This window comes from Rhincodon typus, chromosome 18 (assembly GCF_021869965.1).
Source record: "Rhincodon typus isolate 14 chromosome 18, sRhiTyp1.1, whole genome shotgun sequence".
In the NCBI taxonomy this organism is placed as follows: domain Eukaryota; kingdom Metazoa; phylum Chordata; class Chondrichthyes; order Orectolobiformes; family Rhincodontidae; genus Rhincodon; species Rhincodon typus.
Window position 1 is genome coordinate 23923467 of NC_063349.1, and position 18960 is coordinate 23942426.

At 38.9% G+C, this 18960-nt stretch overlaps 1 protein-coding gene across 2 annotated transcripts in view; it reads left to right on the top strand.

Annotated features, from left to right (window-relative positions):
- LOC109921905 (IQ motif and SEC7 domain-containing protein 3-like) overlaps nt 1-18960 on the top strand; it is a 183366-nt gene that overhangs the window by 19029 nt on the left and 145377 nt on the right. For both annotated transcript variants that reach the window (XM_048607764.1, XM_048607766.1), the window contains exon 2: nt 13887-14971. In XM_048607764.1, coding sequence (XP_048463721.1) covers nt 13887-14971 — 1085 coding nt within the window. The remainder of the gene's footprint in view (nt 1-13886; nt 14972-18960) is intronic.

An 18960-nucleotide genomic window follows, 5' to 3' on the forward strand; every position in this document is an offset into this window, starting at 1 on the left:
GCATCAGTCAGTAAATATATAAGAGATAACACAGTGTGGAGCTGGAGGAACACACCGGGCCAGGCAGCATCAGAGGAACAGGAAAGATGACGTCTGAAGAAGGGTCCTAACCCAAAACGTCAGCTTTCTTGTTCCTCTGATGCTGCCTGGCCTGCTGTGTTCCTCCAGCTTCACACTGTGTTATTTCTGACCCCAGCATCGGCAGTTCTTACTATCTCTGAGTCAGTAAATATATATTGTGCTCCCTCCAAATATGTCCTTCCTAAGGTGCTATGCCAGGAATAGTTCATAGTGTCAAAAGACACCACAGATTGTAAAGAAGTTATTAGATAAACATATTTCCATGGTTGTTTTCCTACGTACCAAGTTAGCAGAGACCTCCATGCATTTTCTCGGAGTGGGAGATATCTTAACCCACAGCAAGTACAAAATTGATGGAGGAGACAGCAGCTAGGCAGCCACTTAGCAACAGAAGAAGAGGGAACATAAAATCATCAAAGAATTCTTTTCTTAAATTTCAAAAACAGCTCTGAACTAAAATGAACTGAGAGGCTTTGAAGCAGTAAGCGACCCTATGAAAAGGAATTAAACCACTTATCGCAGTTTTAAATTATCGACTTTGTGAAAAATATTCACCCAACATGAAGACGGTCCAAAATCTATGCCCTTTTTTTTAATTTAAAAGTTTCATAAATTGCTGAAAGGATGCCTCAAGCAGAAGGTACCTTCTCTCTTTCTTACCTGAAGTTACAGATTGCTTCTCAGAATGTTTCCCAATGATTTGCATAACCCATGGGTTGACTTCCTCGTAATTACTCAGTCTATCCCTTCCTCCATTTTTAAGTGACTTTTATTAATTCTCCATTAGCAGTTCTTCAGTCCTCCAGCACCTCATATGTAGCTATGTTCCTGCAGTCCAGTCTCCAATGATGGAAAGCTATTTGGTCGCCTCCCTTGTAAAATAGAGGTCTCAAAGACAGATCTCCTTCAGGGGGAAAAAAAAGCAAAGCAATAAGTGCAATTTCTCAGATAAGCACAGATATGTATCTAAAGTGTGCAATGTAATTCTGTTCTTGATCTCCGAAAAATTATCTTTCATTGAAATCCCCAAAGGAATTCTCAACTTATCTAATTTGCTTGCTGTAAATGAACGACTCGCTGGAAGTAAAGTTATTTCACGCAATGAAGCTGTAATTGAATTTCTCCTACTAATAATTCCCTTATAGGCTCTCCTGAGCTTTGGCTTCAGGGGAAGCTTTGCAGAAACTCCAGAGAAGCAGCATTAATGACCATTTCTGCATTTTTTCTGGAGCTTCTGTTGGCTTACTGTTGAAGTTAAAGCAGTAGCTTGGGGAACTCCCAGGTAAAGTCTATATCTTGCAATGCAAAAGTCTTGACCTTACCTGCAACAAAAATAATTATACTAATTGAAAATCCAGGGATGTAATGCAGAAAAATGAGAAGCCAGCTCTTATAGTCCTGACCATCAAACAGTACTGGGCCTATTTTATGTAGGTGAGCTGAGCTGGTGGCACAGAAGGTGGTACAGAGTCAGTAAATGTATGTTCAATTTATGTAGAAATTTGATGTTTATTGAGGCTCTTGTTGGGTAGAAATACTTGACTGAGTGCAATAAGCACCACCTGCTATGATGACACTTGGTGAGATTAAAGTAAAATGAAAGAGACAGACCTGGGATAATGAGCTCCTATGTATCTGAGTACTAGAGATTATATTCATGTAACCTGTAAATAGTTGCAATAATGCAATTAAGCATCATATTGTTTACTCAAGAAGACTCTTCTTGAAATCCACACTCTGTTACTTCAAGTTTGTAGGAACTCACACACAGCTAGATATTTTCTAATCAACCTGCTCAGACAGGTTATTATACACCTCTGGAGCAGGTGGAACTTGAAGCCAGGCCTCCTGGCTCAGAAATAGAGACACCACCACTGCACCATAAGTATCCTTGCACACACAACTACCTGCATTCCTCTAATTCTGATTTCCTTGCTTCTTTAGTTGTAATTACTCCATCTTTGATGGTCAAGCTTCCAGTTGCCTAGGTGTAATGCTCTGGAATTCCCCCTTTACTTAACTTTGCTCCTTCAAAACAATTTCTTTAACCATGCTTTTGGATGTTAGACTTAATTATCACCTCATGTGGCTCAGTGTTGTACTTTGTTTTGTAATGCTATTGTTAGCACTTTGGGATGTTTATGTTAAGGGCATTATATAAATATAAATTGTTGTTCTTCAAATGTTTACCCTGAAATTTGTGCATTATGATGATGTTCCACTGCTGGTTACTTCTCATTGATTTAGGAAAATATTTTGAGCAAAGCTTTGTTGTAGGAAAACACTTTCGCACAATTTTCAACAACTAGTCAGAACTAGAGATTAACTATTGACTGTGTTCCAATTGAAGAAAAATCCATTAGATCAGCAAACCTTGGATTTAGTGGTGAATCCTTTTAAAGGTCTGTGCCTCTCACTATCTAAATACTTAGCTATCTCTATATCATCTTACGTTCTGAATACCCATTGTTCATAGTGTCGCTCTGTCCAAATGGCTGTCAATCTTACTGATTAAAAGTATCCATTTCTCTCATATTTTCTCATTTCTTTGTTCAAATCGCTGCCTGCCCTTTGAAGGGGAAATGAACTAACACTGCACTCTGAACAATGAGTACATCTCTGAGGGAGCTCTGTTGCTCTAACCCTTTCCTCTTTGAGCAAACCTCCACACTAAAGATTGGGGGAGGGGGTGGAGGTGTCAGTGAACTTACCCTTATGTCTGAATATCACTTTCCTGAGACCGGCTATGTATTTTTTCCCCTTGGGATTCCCCTTTCAGAATATCCACCAACCTCTTAGTTATTCCTATTTCTTGCTGAAATTTCTGTCATTGTTCTTTATCTAACAGTTGTCCTTGAAAGCCACTGCTTCTCAGTTAATACTAAAGTGAAGCAAATGAGCTGATGCCATAAAAACTTTGACAAAATTTCTTCAAACTTTTCAACCATATTCCCAGAAGATAAGTTGCATTCACTGTGAAGCTGGATTTGGTCTGGTAAAGAACAAATGATAAGGGCTGTGCCAATTTATTTTAATGAAAAATACATTATGAAGTCAGAAATGGTCTTCCCATTTCCCCAGTAAGGGTTATCTGCAAGTTCCTTCAAATAAATTTATCATATATATCAATCCAGTAAAAAGCCAATAGTTTCAAACAGTTGATATTCAAGGATGGCTGTGAATTGTAAGCCATGCAAAACCAAGTAGTTACTCTGGCTTTCGAGCACACGCTGAAGGTGTACCTAATACTTCTTCACTGACATTAAAACAAAACATGCATATACAAAAGCTTGTAGCAACAGCTATAAGTGCTGAAGATACAAATTACTTAGACAGGGACATGGGGCAGAATTTGATTCTGAATCTCTCCATTGTAAACTGTACATTTTAGTTAATTAATAAATCTTTATACTTCACATCTTGTAGATATTTTCAAGTTGGTGGCTGGAAATCAAGCTCAAGTATACTGTCAGGATAATTAGATGAAGGTGTACTAATGTAATACAAATATTATTTTAAAGACATTTTTATTTATTTATTCATGGGATGTCTGCATTGCTGGCTAAGCCAACATTCATTGCCATTTCTCATTTGAATTTTTTCTTTTTGATTCTTTCCAATTTTGTTATTTATAGTTGAGGTAAAATTCATTGGAAATACGAAACTGAGAAGTTGAATTGCTTTATTTAATACAGTTTAATAATGTCTACAGTCTAGGCTTAGTACCTCAGTGATGTAAAACTGGAGTGGTACAGCACCAGCATTGATGAGAAGATGTTATTATTCAGCCAATGTTTCACTCAGTCTACTCTGCTCAGATTGCTCATGATTTTGAACAGGTCAACAGTACACCCCTCAACTTTTTTTCTAAAGAGAATAACACCAGCTTCTTGAATCTATCCTTGTAACTAAATTTCCTCATCTGAGGAAGCATTTTGCTAAATGTTTTCTGCATCCTTTCTAAAGCCTTATTAAACGGTGGTGCCCAGAATTATTCACAAAAGGTGACACCTTCTGTCAGTGTCTCACCCATTTGCTCCAAAGATTACAAGGTACCTGAGCTGATTCTGTTCAGAGCAAGGGCTGTCACATAGTCTTCCAAACAGGCAGTTTAGAAGACAGTGGCAGAATTTCCTTTGAAGTCAAGACCCTTGGGGCAGATGTCCAGACCAGTCAGAGCTGTTGGCCAATTAGTGGCAGCCAGTCTTACACTCAGAAGTGCCATTGAGGAAACTATGGCTACCGCTTGGAAGGACAAGCAATATTGTGAATACCAAAGTGCCAGGCAAGTGCTTTTGTTGGTGTGGTGTGGTTTCTGGGCTTGGGTTTCATGGGGAAAAGGTCCATGAGATCATGAGTAAACTAGTGCAACTTGAGGGACCTGCCTCTGCACCTCCATCACCCAACAATCATGGTGCCAATTAGTTTTCAATTAGTTAGGCTGATTCTTATTTGCCTCATCCCAAACTGTGATAATTGCAGCTAAGGCAGAAAAAGGTCCCTAATTGGTCATTAATTGACCCCTAATTGACTCAGTTGTTGGCTGCACAGAATCAAGCTTGGGCTTTGTTGCCTGAAACTCAGGTTAGATGGGAAGATGACACGGTTCAGGAATGGTATAGCCCCACAATATTAAGTTGCTTTCTTACCTCCTGACCCACCACCCTGAGGACTGGGAGATTCCCCCCAGAATTCTTATTGAGGCTAAATAGTTTTATAAACATTTGCCAAGGGAGGTGACAGATAAAGATTGATGGTGAAGCTTCGGGATGGATGCAAAGGCAAGGACACTTGCTCAGAGGCACTGTGGATTGTGTGTTGTTGTAGAATCTTTTTCTCCGTAAAGATTAGTGATGGAAGTTGAAATTGTTTCCCTTTTCCTTCCCAGTTCTCTTCTCTGCCAGAGCAGGACATCTTTTTTTTTTCATCTGTAAATCTAGAATTCCTTTTTCATGCATAGTTGGAGTGGGGGAGTGGGAGTGGGCAGAAAGTTGATGTTCGTGTCCCTAGGTCATCTACAGGGCCAGACTTATTTCTTATTGACAGGCAAACAGTGAATATGTTTTCAACCATACTTTCATTTCTACCTCTGCACTAACCCCTCCCTCATATCTATCTCACCACTCATCCCTGTACAGTACATCAACAAAATCCACTCTTCTGTTGATCTTCAAACATTACTTTGATGAATGCAGGGATTTAGCTGAACAGGTTGTTATCCTGTATTACAGTCACAATCCTGAGCAATATTTTACTGTCAAATATGATCCAAGCCAGTTGATGAGGAAGAAACCAAGATACATTTCTTTTCGATAGAGTTTATTAACTACTCAGTTTTGCAGCTCCTTCCACATATTCATCCCCTCCTTTTCCCCTTTCATGTCTACTCAGTCAATTAATTAATCAATTAACCACAATCGCTTCCTTAATGAACACACACCCTCTGCAGTTATTTTAACCTCTCAATAGAAAACAAAATGAACACACACAACATGGGTAATACTCTCCATCACGTACATTCCTAAGATGCAGAGATTGCCCAATGCAAGGGACCATAGTGTTGGAAAGGGATACATTTAAATGGGGAGGCAATGGCCTAATGGTATTATTGCTGGACTGTTGTTCCAGAGACCTGGATAATGTTCTGGGGACCCAGGTTCAAATCCTGCCACAGTAGATGGTGGAATTTGAATTTGATAAATATCTGGAATTAAGAATCTAATGATGACCATGAATCCGTTGTCAATTGTTGTGAAAAACCCATCTAGTTCACTAATGTTCTTTAGGGAAGGAAACTGCCATCCTTACCTGGTCTGGCCTCCATGTAACTCCAGACCCACAGTGATGTGATTGACCCTGAACTGCCCCTCTGAGCAATTAGGGATGGGCAATAAATACTGCCTAGCCAGTGATATCCTTGTCCTGTTAATGAATAAAAAAAATGACAGGTTCCCAATGTTACAACATTTTGGTATAGCAAATTAGCACTGACTTTGCTATATCAAGCCATAATAATAATAATACTAACATTAGGAGCCTGTCATTTCAAAGTATTAATTTCCTAGCACTATCATCCCTCATATTGGGTGATTAATACAATTAATAAATAGGTAGAAATCAGAGAAAGTGGCTTGGGAAACAGGAACAGAAGCAAAACAAAAAGAAGACCTGGAGGCAAAATAAAGAAACTACAGTGCAATTGTTGGGTGGAAAACCAGAAGGCTGGCACATACAAGCAGAATGTTTCATTATCGTATTGCTCTTTTATTGTTCTTGTAAAACATCAATAACATTCAGAGTTGTTGATGTTTTTACAACATAACTTTTGGGCAACGCAGCTATTGTGGTTGAATTTACTTCTTTTCTTCTCGTCTCCAGTGTTGCTGCCAGCTTCCTGATTGATACATGAGTCATTTTAAGAGGTAATAAATATGACTAAAGTGAATTTAGTGGACAAAATGGAATAGCCCTCAAAATCACAACATGCTATTATCCCGCACCCTTTGTTTGCAAAGATAGTGCTGCCGACTTATTTTATTGTTTGCGGTGTATAGCCCAACATTAACATTTACTATTGAGTTGCTGCAGGCCGTCTGAGCATGGAAATGCATAAGTCTAACATCACTTAAAGAGAAAGTTCAATCTTTGAAACTTCCAGCAGGTGCTGAAAGTGGGTGGAGAACAGTATTCAAGTTGCAAGAAGAGTGAATATTAAGCAACAGGGGAGAAAACAGGCTCCAGGTTTCTCAGAGTTTACACTAGAGACCTTGGTGCTGAAGGTGGACAGGTTGAGAGATGTCCTCCATAACAGTGGACAAGGAGGGTCTCTGGTCTGACATGCCAACAATATAGCCCTGAAGACTTGGCTGCAGTATTGTAAGAACAATGATCTCACAAAAATGTCAAGGTTGGTGAATGCATTATCAAATATCCCACACAGCACACCAGCCTGACATTAAACCCAATACACCCCAATCACTCAGCTATCAACAATCCCTGTCATTCATGATTTATGCATAGCATCCATAGCTTCACTTCACCCTCAGATGCTTGGCACTGGTGCAGCTTCATACCCAAATCTCATAGATTGATGCAGCTGTTGTGTGCAATCAAAAGATTGCACAATGCTCACAAGCATGAGGAGGGCAAGATGTCACCCAACTGATGGCAACAGGCTGCAAACCTAGCCAATTCTTTTTGCATTATATTGATGATCCTACCAGAAGGAGGTAGACTAGTGGCCAATCCCAAGGAAAGGCATTGCCAAAAGCCCTTCTGCAGGTTGGGAAGTATGGCTAGGCACATATTTCTCTCTTTAGGCCCCAGTAATTAATTATTTTGAATCTTCATTCTGAACCAAGGCCATAAAACTATCATCAGCCTAGAATCTTTGGGGCTTTCCTGCCTTGTTTACGCAAGTTCCCTTCTCCCACTGCAGCATTGCCTGCATTTTCCCTTTTGGTGGCAGGAATCCCATCTGGAACCTGCTGCAAAGGTAATGAGCTTGAACCAGAAAGATTGGTCAGGATGGTGAGCCAGCATCTGGCCTGAATCTCATCATGCTTCAGGAGGCAGTTCTGTTCAAACAAGTTAATGTAGTTAATTATAAAGGATTGCCAGACAGGATAAGTCTACTGGAAAAGTAAATCTCAGCTCCAACAATGAAGTAATAAATTTCTTGTTATCCTATTGCTATCTTGCTAACGCTTGTATTAATATTGGAAGTATATTTGGCAAGATTTCCTCTGTACAGTGTTTCTTTTAGAGCATGTTTTTTGTTTTTAACATAGATTTCACTTGATAGCTAGAAATCTTTACCAAACTTAAACATTGTAAAAGGAGATGCAAAGTTGAAGCTTTTTGACTTGCACTCGCAAGGACTGGGATGCAAGAAGTAGACTTAAACAACAGGACACCAATTTATAACAACATGAGAAGAAAGTGCTGAATGATTCGGCCACCATTGTCATCTCCAAGGCAACAATGGCTCAACCAATCAACAGTCTGTTCTCATGTTGTGTTGATTAGTGTTCCTTTTCTATGTCTCATTTCTTGTATCCTTGTCCTGATGAAGGAAAAACAAAAAGTGTCGATTTTGTGCAACATTCCTTTTTGTGATGTTTAAACTTATTACCCTAAAGTAACTTGACTATAACCTTATCAAAGCATTGTGTGGTGAGTCAGTCATTTCCTGCATTTGCTGAGAGCTAGGGTGAAACACTACAAAACTAATTTGCTGTTATTGACACAAAGAAAAACATTCCTGCCTCACACTTGATTTGAACTCAAGTCATAACAGCAAAAAGTCTTCGAGTTGTTGCATGGCATCACTCTGCATCCTTTAGATGATCAGGTGTCTTAACCCTGTGACATATAATACAAATCAATTAAACCCCTTGGTAGCATTTTTATTGAGAAAGTAAACTATGAAGTTGCTCCTCTCTCAAGCTGAAGTATTTTGGGACTTGGTGAGCTAGTAATCTAGTTCTGTTGTGTACTGGAGTTGATGCTATAAAGTCAAAGCCCTTAGAATCACCTGACCACTGTGGGCATAGACTGGCACATATCCACATACCGGTCCTTCTGACTTCAAGTCCCATCTGGCCCAGAGGTGTGCAATAACAGCTTTGAGCTGGCTACTTAGAAAACAGTTATATCGTTTCCACAAACTTGCAGCTATTCAACTGTGGCAGGTGCATGATCCAGACACAATGTGACACAATCACTAAACAGTAGAAGGCGGGTATGAGGTTAATTTAACTAGTCAGTGTTAACTCCACTATGTGATATAAAAGCCTGAATCTGATTTCTGTGGGCTGTTGATGACTAAACATGGTAAATTAAGCAGAGCGAGAGAATGGTGATGCAGAGGGTATCTTTGAGGGCTTCCAGCCACCTCCCTTTCAAGACTTTGGTCACACCCTGTGGAATTGAGACCTTTCTCCACCTGTTGTTCTTCTCCAGTAAGGACTCAGTACTGAATTCATGAACTGGGAGTCCTCACACTATCCTCGTGCTCCATTTCTGCAGCTCCTATCTACAGCTAAACACTGCAAGCAGTCAGCAGCAGTTTTCTCCCAATGAATATATGAGGTGCGGACTTAATTGAGAGGAGGCGTTGCTGCAGTAGTTGCTAATAATGCATGATGCTGGGACCTCTGCTGAAGGCTCAGGCAGCAACAGTGTAGGTCATACTTGGTCTAGTCATTTAAATACAAGAGCATCATGAAGTCTAGATGCTGTCTGCCTCAAAAGGAACAGATGCGGTCAGATCATGAATTGCAACCTCCATGTCCAAAAGTGGGCCTCATCAAATGATCTGATCATTGTCATTTCAGTTGCTGCCCTTGTGTTTATTTCTCCCTGGTACAGGTGAAACATTCTTTGTGTATTCACAATAACTTGCTCTTTCTTGATGTAAGAGTTATGAGCCTATTGACCAACTCTCTTTTCAACACTGTATATCATTCTGTTGTACCTGTAAATGTACATTACATTCTGATTGCAGAGTGACCTGAGAGGCAGTGTAGGGAGGAGGGAGATGAAAGATAAGCTATGTTTTCAGAATGTTGAGAGAATTGGAATATTACACATGCAGGCAAGGCTTCTAACTGGAAGTGTGATCACAGCATTTTGAGGTTAGTAAGCCTGAAGCAAAATCCATAATGTAATTACTGGTTCATATGAATCTGATGGACCAGACAAGCTTCAATCTCCCGGTTGGACCTCAGCTGAAACTGTTGATCAGAATGTTGCTTCACTATCACTCAATAACAACAACTTGGCATATTATAGCCTCTCTAAAATAACAAAACTCCTAAACATACTTCACAGTTTGTAATCAGACTCTAGTAGCAAGGAGCTGGGGGGAGGTGACCAAAGGTCTAGTTGAAGAGGTAATTATTTTTCGAAGTACATTGAAGGTAGTACAAGGTGAGGATGTTTAGAGAGATGCTGTGTTGTTTCTTTCATGGTAATTAATCATAATGACACTGCAATTTGCATCTTTTTTCTCTTGGGGATTTTATACAGTTTAGCAATTACTCTGATTGAGGAATATTGTGGGAATTACTGTCATTTTTAACCATCAAGATGTGAATGCTTTTCATGTTCTGGAATGATGATGAATGTTCAGTGATTAATATTGTTAAGCAGGAATAGGAAGGATGAACAGAACTTCAGGAGACTTTCTCCCATTGATTGAACTTGGAAGAAACATGATAATTCACTTGAAGGACACATACTGATGTGTGACCTTTTGTTTCTAGCTTTGTTGTTTCTGCTGTGATGGTAATAACCATGCGACAAAAACATTGGCCCAGAATTTGGAGAGTCACATCATTGTAATGGCTAGGCTAATCTATGCAGAAACTACCTGTGTTATTGTACAGAAGCAGTTGGAAATCATGGTGTAATGAGATACACCTCTACTAATGTCACTATTATTTTCTGGGATATTTGTGCAGTTTCATCTTCCCCTTCATCAAAAGTGTTGCTTGGCCACTACCCCTGCTGACAATAAATTTGCTAAACTAAACCAACTGTAATTACCACATGCTCTTTGATTAATAAAGACTCGCACTGATTTCTAATTTTGACATCTTGCTATAGGTTGACAAGTAGGACAAAAGTGTGTTTGAAGGCTCCCAAATTAGGCTTGAATCCTGATGTGCCAATTTCTTGCTCTACTGCTTATTTCTGCTGATTCTTGTTTGAAGTAGGACCTCCTTCACCTTTAAACATGATACCCTGCATCAGAGAAGGAATGGCTGGTGAAGAGGCTTCTTAGCTGGCCAAGTATCTGATTGTTAACCAGTACAATGCCAGGTGAGAAGAGGTAAACCAACCTCCTGACCAGCAGATATTATCCTTGGTCTAGATTGGAAAGAGATCAGCCAACTGGCATGGGAAAATTGCGGCCTTGCAGCATATATGTCATTGATTAGTCAGCACCACTCTTATGGCCTTTTCTTGCTCTGGTAGGTGCCCAAGATGAACTAATATTGGCACATATACCCAATAGTATATTGAACTGAAGAAACTGATGCTGAACCTGAATACTCCAGCAGCATCAATAGCAGGGCACATTCCACAATCAAAAAAGGAAATGCTGGAGAAACTCAGCAGGTCTGGCAGTAGCTGTGGGAGGAAAAACCAAGTTAATGTTTTGAGTTTAAAGGCTGAAAGGAAAATTAAGGTTTTTATGCTGTTGACAAATGTGGGGGCCCGCAGTGGATGGAACAGATGGTAATGGTGCCCAGAAGAAGAGACAAAGGGAATGCTAATGGTTGTAAAGAAGAGGATGGAAAATAGGGGTTAATGTTAAGTTTGAATAGGAGAAAATAGGTCAGTTGTGTGAGACAAAGCCAACAATACACAAACAACTCAGATAGTAAGAACTGACGATGCTGGAGTCAGAGATAACACAGGGTGGAGCTGGAGGAGCAGGAAAGTTGATGTTTTGGGTCAGGACCCTTCTTGAAAAGAGTCTGAGAAGTGTCCTGACCCGAAACCAACAAGACGTGGTGGGGGATGGAGGTGGGTAATCAAAATGGAGAACAGTGTTTATTTTCTGAAGTTGTTGAATTCAGTGTTGAGTCCTGAAAGCTGTAAGTTGCCTAAGTAGAAAGTGAAAAGCTATTCCTCCAGCAAGTGTTGAGTTTTGCTGGAATACTGTAGCGGGTCCAGGATGGAAGTGTTATCATGGGAGCAAGATGTTTTATTGAAATGATAAGCAACTGATAAGGTAGAGTCATTGTTGTAGATGGAGCGAAGGTGTTTTGCATACCGGTCACCCAGTCTTTGTTTGGTCTCACCAATATAAAGGAGACTACATTTCAGCAGTTCGGAAAGTGAGGAGGAAGAATTAAAGGGGCAAGTGTTTAAACTTGTGACATTGTTCTCCATTTTTGCCTTGGGGCTTTGTTTAGATAGGAGACCTCTTTTCTTCTATTCAATCTCATCATTAATTTTACATCAGAAGGGTCTGAAGAAGGATCACTGAACCCAAAACATTAACTCTGATTTCTCTCCACAGTTGCTGCCAAACCTGCTGAGTTTTTCCAGTAATTTCTGTTCTTGTTTCTGATTTCCAGAATCTGCAGTTCTTTCAGTTTTTTTATTTGCTACAGAATTTTAGGCTATCTTCCACTAAGTGAGCCATTGCGGACTACTCATTAATGGGCTTGCCAGAACAGTATGTACATTTGTTATGAACTCTGGTTTTGTGTGGGAATCTAGCTTTTACTGCAGGTCTTCGCCACAATTAGAGGATGAGAAAATATATAAGAGACTGTCTCATTCAGAAAGATAATCTCCGAGAGAGTTACCTCATTGTCTCTGCATTGAAACTATTTTCAGGGCTTTTTATTTGATTTATTCACATTGGCTCAGTACAGAATTATATAATACAGAAAGTGACCATTCAATACACTGTGCTGATGCTAGGTCTCAGAGAGGATAAGCTATTAAAGCATCAACCTTGGAAATATTTCCTTCTTCATTATTTATCTCCTCCCTCTTCAAAGTAACTAGCGAATCTGTTTTCACCAATATTTTAGGCAATACATACCAGATCATAACTTGTTGAGTAAAAGAAATTTGCAACACCCTTCACCCCCAGCTTCTATTTAATTATAATTAGTGAAAATCAGTGAATCTTAGTTGAGCTATTACAACAGAAACAAAATGAAAAGCACATTGTATGTGATCGCATAATCTTAGCGTTAGAATGAAAGAGTTTGCATTTATATTGCATCTTTCAAGGTTGGGCTGATGTAAACCATTTTAATGAATACATTTTGAAGTTCAGTCGTTGTTGTTATACAGGCAGATGCGGTGACCAGTTTGTGCACAAGGACTCACAATGGCATGAAATCAATGATCAGTAAATGTGTTTAGATACTGTGGGTTGAGAAATTTGAGGAATTAAACACAAGTTGGTCACAACATTGGAGAAAGTCCTTGCGCTTTTCACAGAGTACCATGAGATGCTTTACAGTTAACTCAACAGAAGCATTGGTTTTATATCTCCCTTAAAAGACTGCAATCTCGAAAGAATAACACTACCTCACACTATACTGAGATTTCATCTGAGATTTGTACTGAGTTCCTGGAATGGGCTCTGAGCCTAGGACAGAATATTACCACTGAGCAAAGCTAACACTCTGAATGTATTTTACAAAACATTATATTCTTCTCTCCTCTCTTCCCTGATTTAAAATTCCTCCCTTCACCCTCCCACTTATTTTTTTAATGTCTCCTTTGTTCTGTTTCTAATTTTCATTTCACTGCTTGTCTCTCATTAAGCTGCTGAAAGTAACCAAGCATAATGCTGGGCAATATAGGTGCCCTCTGACTGCAATCCTGCAGACAGGCAATCACAGTCTTGAAACGAGGCTGGAGTTTGCAATTCCTCATGTGGATGTGTAGATAGTCTGAACAACAGTGGGGAGTCTTAGCATGTCACATATGCTGTTGTGTTAGATTTTCAATATGAGAAGTTGCAGTGCAGCTATATAGTGTTCTAATATGATGACGTAGCAACAGCTTATTTATAGTGTTTTGTGGAAAGGCTAGTTTTGTTTTTCTGTGAAGTGATAATCTGGAGGTTTCTTCTCCCTCTAACCAGCTAAGACGAATGAAAGTGTGACAAAGATTAAATGTTAAGGTGGGAATTCTTGCACATTTCCCATTCGTATAGTATTTTGATTTTATACAAATGAGCAGTTTCCTTATTTAAGTTTTTCTATGTAGACAGCCATCATCAGAATGGTATTTGATATCCCATATCTCTCCCGTTTCAGATTGAAATGCTGGAACACAAATATGGAGGCCATTTGGTATCTCGCCGTGCTGCCTGTACCATCCAGACAGCCTTCCGTCAGTATCAACTCAGCAAGAACTTTGAAAAGATTCGGAATTCCTTGGTGGAAAGTCGCATGCCCAGGCGCATTTCTCTACGGAAGGTCAGGTTACAGAATGCCGAGAATTTAATGGAAGGGTATAACTTTGCAGGAATCCCTCTGGTGCGGTCACCATCATTACCTGCAAGTATCAGTGGGGCTCTGACTGAGCTTGAGGACTCCTTCACAGAGCAGGTTAAATCACTAGCAAAATCAATTGATGATGCTCTGAGCTCCTGGAGCTTGAAGACAATGTGTTCACTGCAAGATGGCAGTAGCTATCAATTCACAGAGACTTTCAGCAGCGCATCAATGCAGGACAGAGCAGGAGGTGAGATGGGGAAAACAGGACAAGTAAGCAGTGATGACAAACTGGAAGATGGCCTTGCACAAAGTGGGAGTACACTTATGATGGCCTTTAGGGATGTCACCTTCCATATTGAAAACAAAAACATGTCGGTTTCTTCCCTCATGGAATCTGCATCAGTTGCCATGGCAAACTGTGAGAGTGCCCCACCAGAACCTGAGCAGAATGCAGTGGTTGCAAAAGGTGAGCAGAGTCCAAGGGAAAAGGAAGAGAAGGGTTCCCAAAATTCCTGTTCAGAACAGGAACAGATGATCGTTCAAAATAATCATCCTTTCACAGAACTGAATAATATCAACGCAAATGGACTCGGAGGGGATTTGGTGGGGCAGAGTCAAATGGCAATGCAGAATATTCAAATTGACCATGATAATGGAATAATGCCAGATTCTCAATTGGAATCTAATCGTTTGGACAATGCAGAACAACTCAGCAGCAGTAGTACAACCTCCATCTCTGCAAAATCTCCATCCGAAGTTTCTTCAAAGGAGGCATTGCATGCCATGATACTGAGCATGCCCAGATACCACTGTGAGAATCCAAGCACCTGCAAATCACCAACTCTCTCTACTGACGTCATCCGCAAACGCCTGTATCGTATCGGCCTCAATCTTTTCAATGTGTAAGTAAACAGTAACAGCAGAATACAAGGTTTTATTTGGAGAAGCAAGTGAGTAATAATATTAATCCAAACTGAGAAAGTCCTCTTGTGGAAAGTTTATTTAACAATCTCCTGAAGCTGAAATGCTGCCTAAAGAAACAAGCTTTTTAAGTTATGATTGTACTTTGCTACAAACTCTCATGCTGTTGCAATTTATGACCACGAAATCATCTTGAGCTTTCTGTCAGACAGCATGGTAGGAACTAATCTGAAACCAGCTGTAGCCCTGATCAAAAGTCTGGAGGACCCAGATCCTCTCTGATTGATCTGTAATTTTTCTCCTGTTTCCAATTCTCTGCTATGGCAGGTACCTGAGATGAACCCATAGGGGTATTCAGCAAGATTGGGTTAGCTCCCATTGATCTCGTATATTAGCGGGGTCAAATGACATGTTTTCTAGTGAATATTCACACTGCATTTTCAGCCTAATGAAGTTTTAGTCCCCTGATCGTTTCTGTTTTTTTTGCTTCCTTTTCAAGCTTATTCATTTTTCCATTTTTTTAATACAGTTGCAAAACATTAAATGAATTGTTAGCTTTATATTCCTTTTTATTGGCTATGTGTTCTGATTCCATTGGACACTTTCTTTTATAAATCTAAACATTTTCAGTTAGATTTACTGTTTTCAGTTTACTGCTATAAACTGCTTAATTTTACTTTCCCTCATTCAATTTAGCATAATTTTCTGATAGTGCCCAAGGTGAATATTTAACATGAAATGATAGACCTCTGAACTCCGCTTTAATTGAAAATGTTTAACAGGTAGTTATACTGGATCTTCTCAATTACTTCTTTTTACTGTTTCTAATTTACAGCTGTTAACAAATGTAAGGATACTTTGTTTTGGTATTCTGTATTGTGATACCATGCTAACAAAGTTTGAAAGACACCAGTAAGTGTATCATGATTTTGCCTTATAATATCAAAGCATTATAGGAAGTCCGGTAGACCACATCTCTGCTTTAAGTATGTATTCTACAAAAGAACTCTTAACATGAACCCCTAGATACATGTCTCTGATGCATTTGTGGCATTCTTATTGTAAGTAAACTGTGCCTGTAAAATTTGAAACAAAATTAATTTTCAAACATCCTCACACTTTTCTGCTAGAAAGTTGAACATAATAAACCAGAAAATGTTCATTTTCAGTCACCAGTTTTGGCCAATCTTATGTTGTCAGTTATAATATCACAGAGTTAACGTTTCGGGTCCGGTGACCCTTCCTCAGAACTGATGGTAGCTGGGAAAACGTCGGTTTATATGCAGGAAATAGGGAGGGGAATGGGGTGGGGAGTAAATGGACCGGAAATGTTAACTCTGATTTTTTTCTTCACAGATGCTGTCAGACCTGCTGAGCTTTTCCAGCAACTTCTGTTTTTGTTCCAGATTTACAGCATCCGCAGTTCTTTTGGTTTTTATTATAATATCACAGAGGTTCCCATGTTTTACCACAAGACATGATACCATTTCAAAATGCTGAGTATTTCCAGCAGGATTTATATATGATTTTGAAAGAATTATTGTAAACTAGTGCTCAGTTTAATTAAGTGGTCGTAAAATGAAAAGAAAATTGACTTCTGCATCAAATATTGATTGTAGATTCTGTAGTGCACATTAAAGGAGTGAATATAAGCATTATGTCTCTACTGAAGGTAGCACCTACTAGACTTTATCAGATTTTATCCTTCTGCAGCGTGGGCCATGCAGGATATTTGTGGTAACTTGTTTGTGAGCAAAATCAGAATAATTTAAAACAGAATTGCAAGTTAGAAAATTATAACTGTATTTCGCAGCATGTTCCATTCAGTGAAGTCGATGATGGAGATAATCGGGAATTGTGCTGACATCGGTTGGCACATATTTGGAAACTAACCCCAACTTGGTTTTATCTTGCATCATACTAGGCCTTTGTTATTCATTGCTAATTGACTGTCACCATCTATTTGGACCTTGTTTCAATTCACATATTAGAACTCCCTTACCACCTGCTCAACATGCAAATGGGTTGCCGAAGTGCAAATGAAAAGATTCATTTGGCAAACAAGTGCATTGTGTTAATAACATATGCAGTCTTGGCACAGCAGTGGTGTTCAAATAGAAAGCAAGTTAATAAGAGAAAATAAGCAACAAATAGACCTGTCTAATGCAATCAGTTTGACAAAGTATTACTTAGTGAATGTTCAAAACCATCATTATTAAGCAGCTACAGTGTTGACGGCTTATTTTGATAAACATGCTTGCAAATGTAGTTTTATCCGTAAAGTCGCAATGTTTGATTTTTTTTCTTTTCTTCCTTTTTTAAAAATGAAAATATCAGAGAATGAAGCAAACTTTTCTATGTATCAACTTTATTTGTTCTGCTCAAGAAAAAGAGAATCTGAGTATTGTCTTTAGTATTGTCTGAGTATTGTCTTGTAGCTAACCAAAGTGTTTTACTCAACCTAGTAATGCAATTTGAACTTTAATTGAAGGAAAATAACCCTAATGGACTATTCTCATGACATTCATAATCATATTCTTGTTGAATGTATTTACAATTTCATTGCAACAAATTGGCCATGCAACTCATCATTGCCTCATCACACATATCAACCAAAATGGAATTTCTCCTTTATACTTCACTTCCAGCAGATATAATAGTTAGTGGAACAACAGTAATAAAGAAAGAAAGATGACCGGTATCAATGTTCTGTATAATAAACCACCTGTATCTCTCAATTAAAACCAAATCTTGAATTAATTTGGGGATCCATTATCCTTCACAGAAACCACCTGATCCCCTCCATTAGATATGCAAACAGAAATTGCTGGAGGAACACAGCAGCTCCCGCATCATCTGTGGAGAAAGAAACAAAGTTAATTATGACTCTTCTTTGAGTTTACATTGTGCTTGTAGTTACAGTCAGCAGTACATTGTAAGTTACCTTATACAAGGAATATTTTCTATGCTGTCTGCTGTAATAGATACCTTCGCAATACCTATGCCTTGTGGTCAATATTGCCTTTAGGCATTGCATCTAGAACTAATCTTTGATGTGGGTGAAAAATTCAGATTCTGGGAACTGGGTTTTAATGCATGTTGGCTGGATGGCACGAGTGATTTTTTGTTTTGTCAAAAGTAAGATGAATTCGGTTTGGATATTTCCACTCAAAATAGGGAGAAGAATGTTTCTTGCAAAAAATGGAAAATTCATAATGCCAATTCTATTCTGTATCAGATCCCGTGGTATTTCTGGTGTATGAATATTTGATGGAGTAATACAAAAGGGCTTTACTAATCATAAATTATTTGTGTAATGCAGTTTGATGGACTCATTGCTCTTTTCTTGTTATATGTTTCATATGTTCCTTCATATTCCACAATACATATTAATCTAAGTTTTGGTGGAATTTAAATGTCCAATGTTAGCAGTTTAACCTGTGAAGTGATCTGCATGATCTACATATTAATAATGTAGTCAATATGAACCTGCTTGTGCATTATGTGAAAAGGAGCCTAGTGTACAATGCATATAGTCCCTCCAGATTGTTTTCATGTCAGATTAGAACTCTTTGTCTCTCCTTCTCTAAGATTAATTGTGGTTGATCATCTGATCTAGATGTTCTCCAAGTCTGTTAGCACCTTTTTCACACAGTCTTAACATGTTCTGGTGGTTCTTGTCAAGATGAAAGAGATTTTAAAAACGTGAGTTTGAATATGTATTTTGTCAATTTTGGATGCCTCCTAAAAATCTGCTCTGTAACTTCTCTTTTAAACAACATCATGACTTCTTGGCCATTTTCTTCTCAAGATTTCTTCTCCAACCATCCAGAATTGCCTTGGAAAGAGGGTAGAGTGAGAAACTAATCTACAGTTCTTGGCCTTCACTGAAATTCCAGCAATAGATCTCTATAAGTTTTTTTTAGTTCCTCCTGTGTGTTGTCAGTGCATCCTACTTAATGGCGTGTTT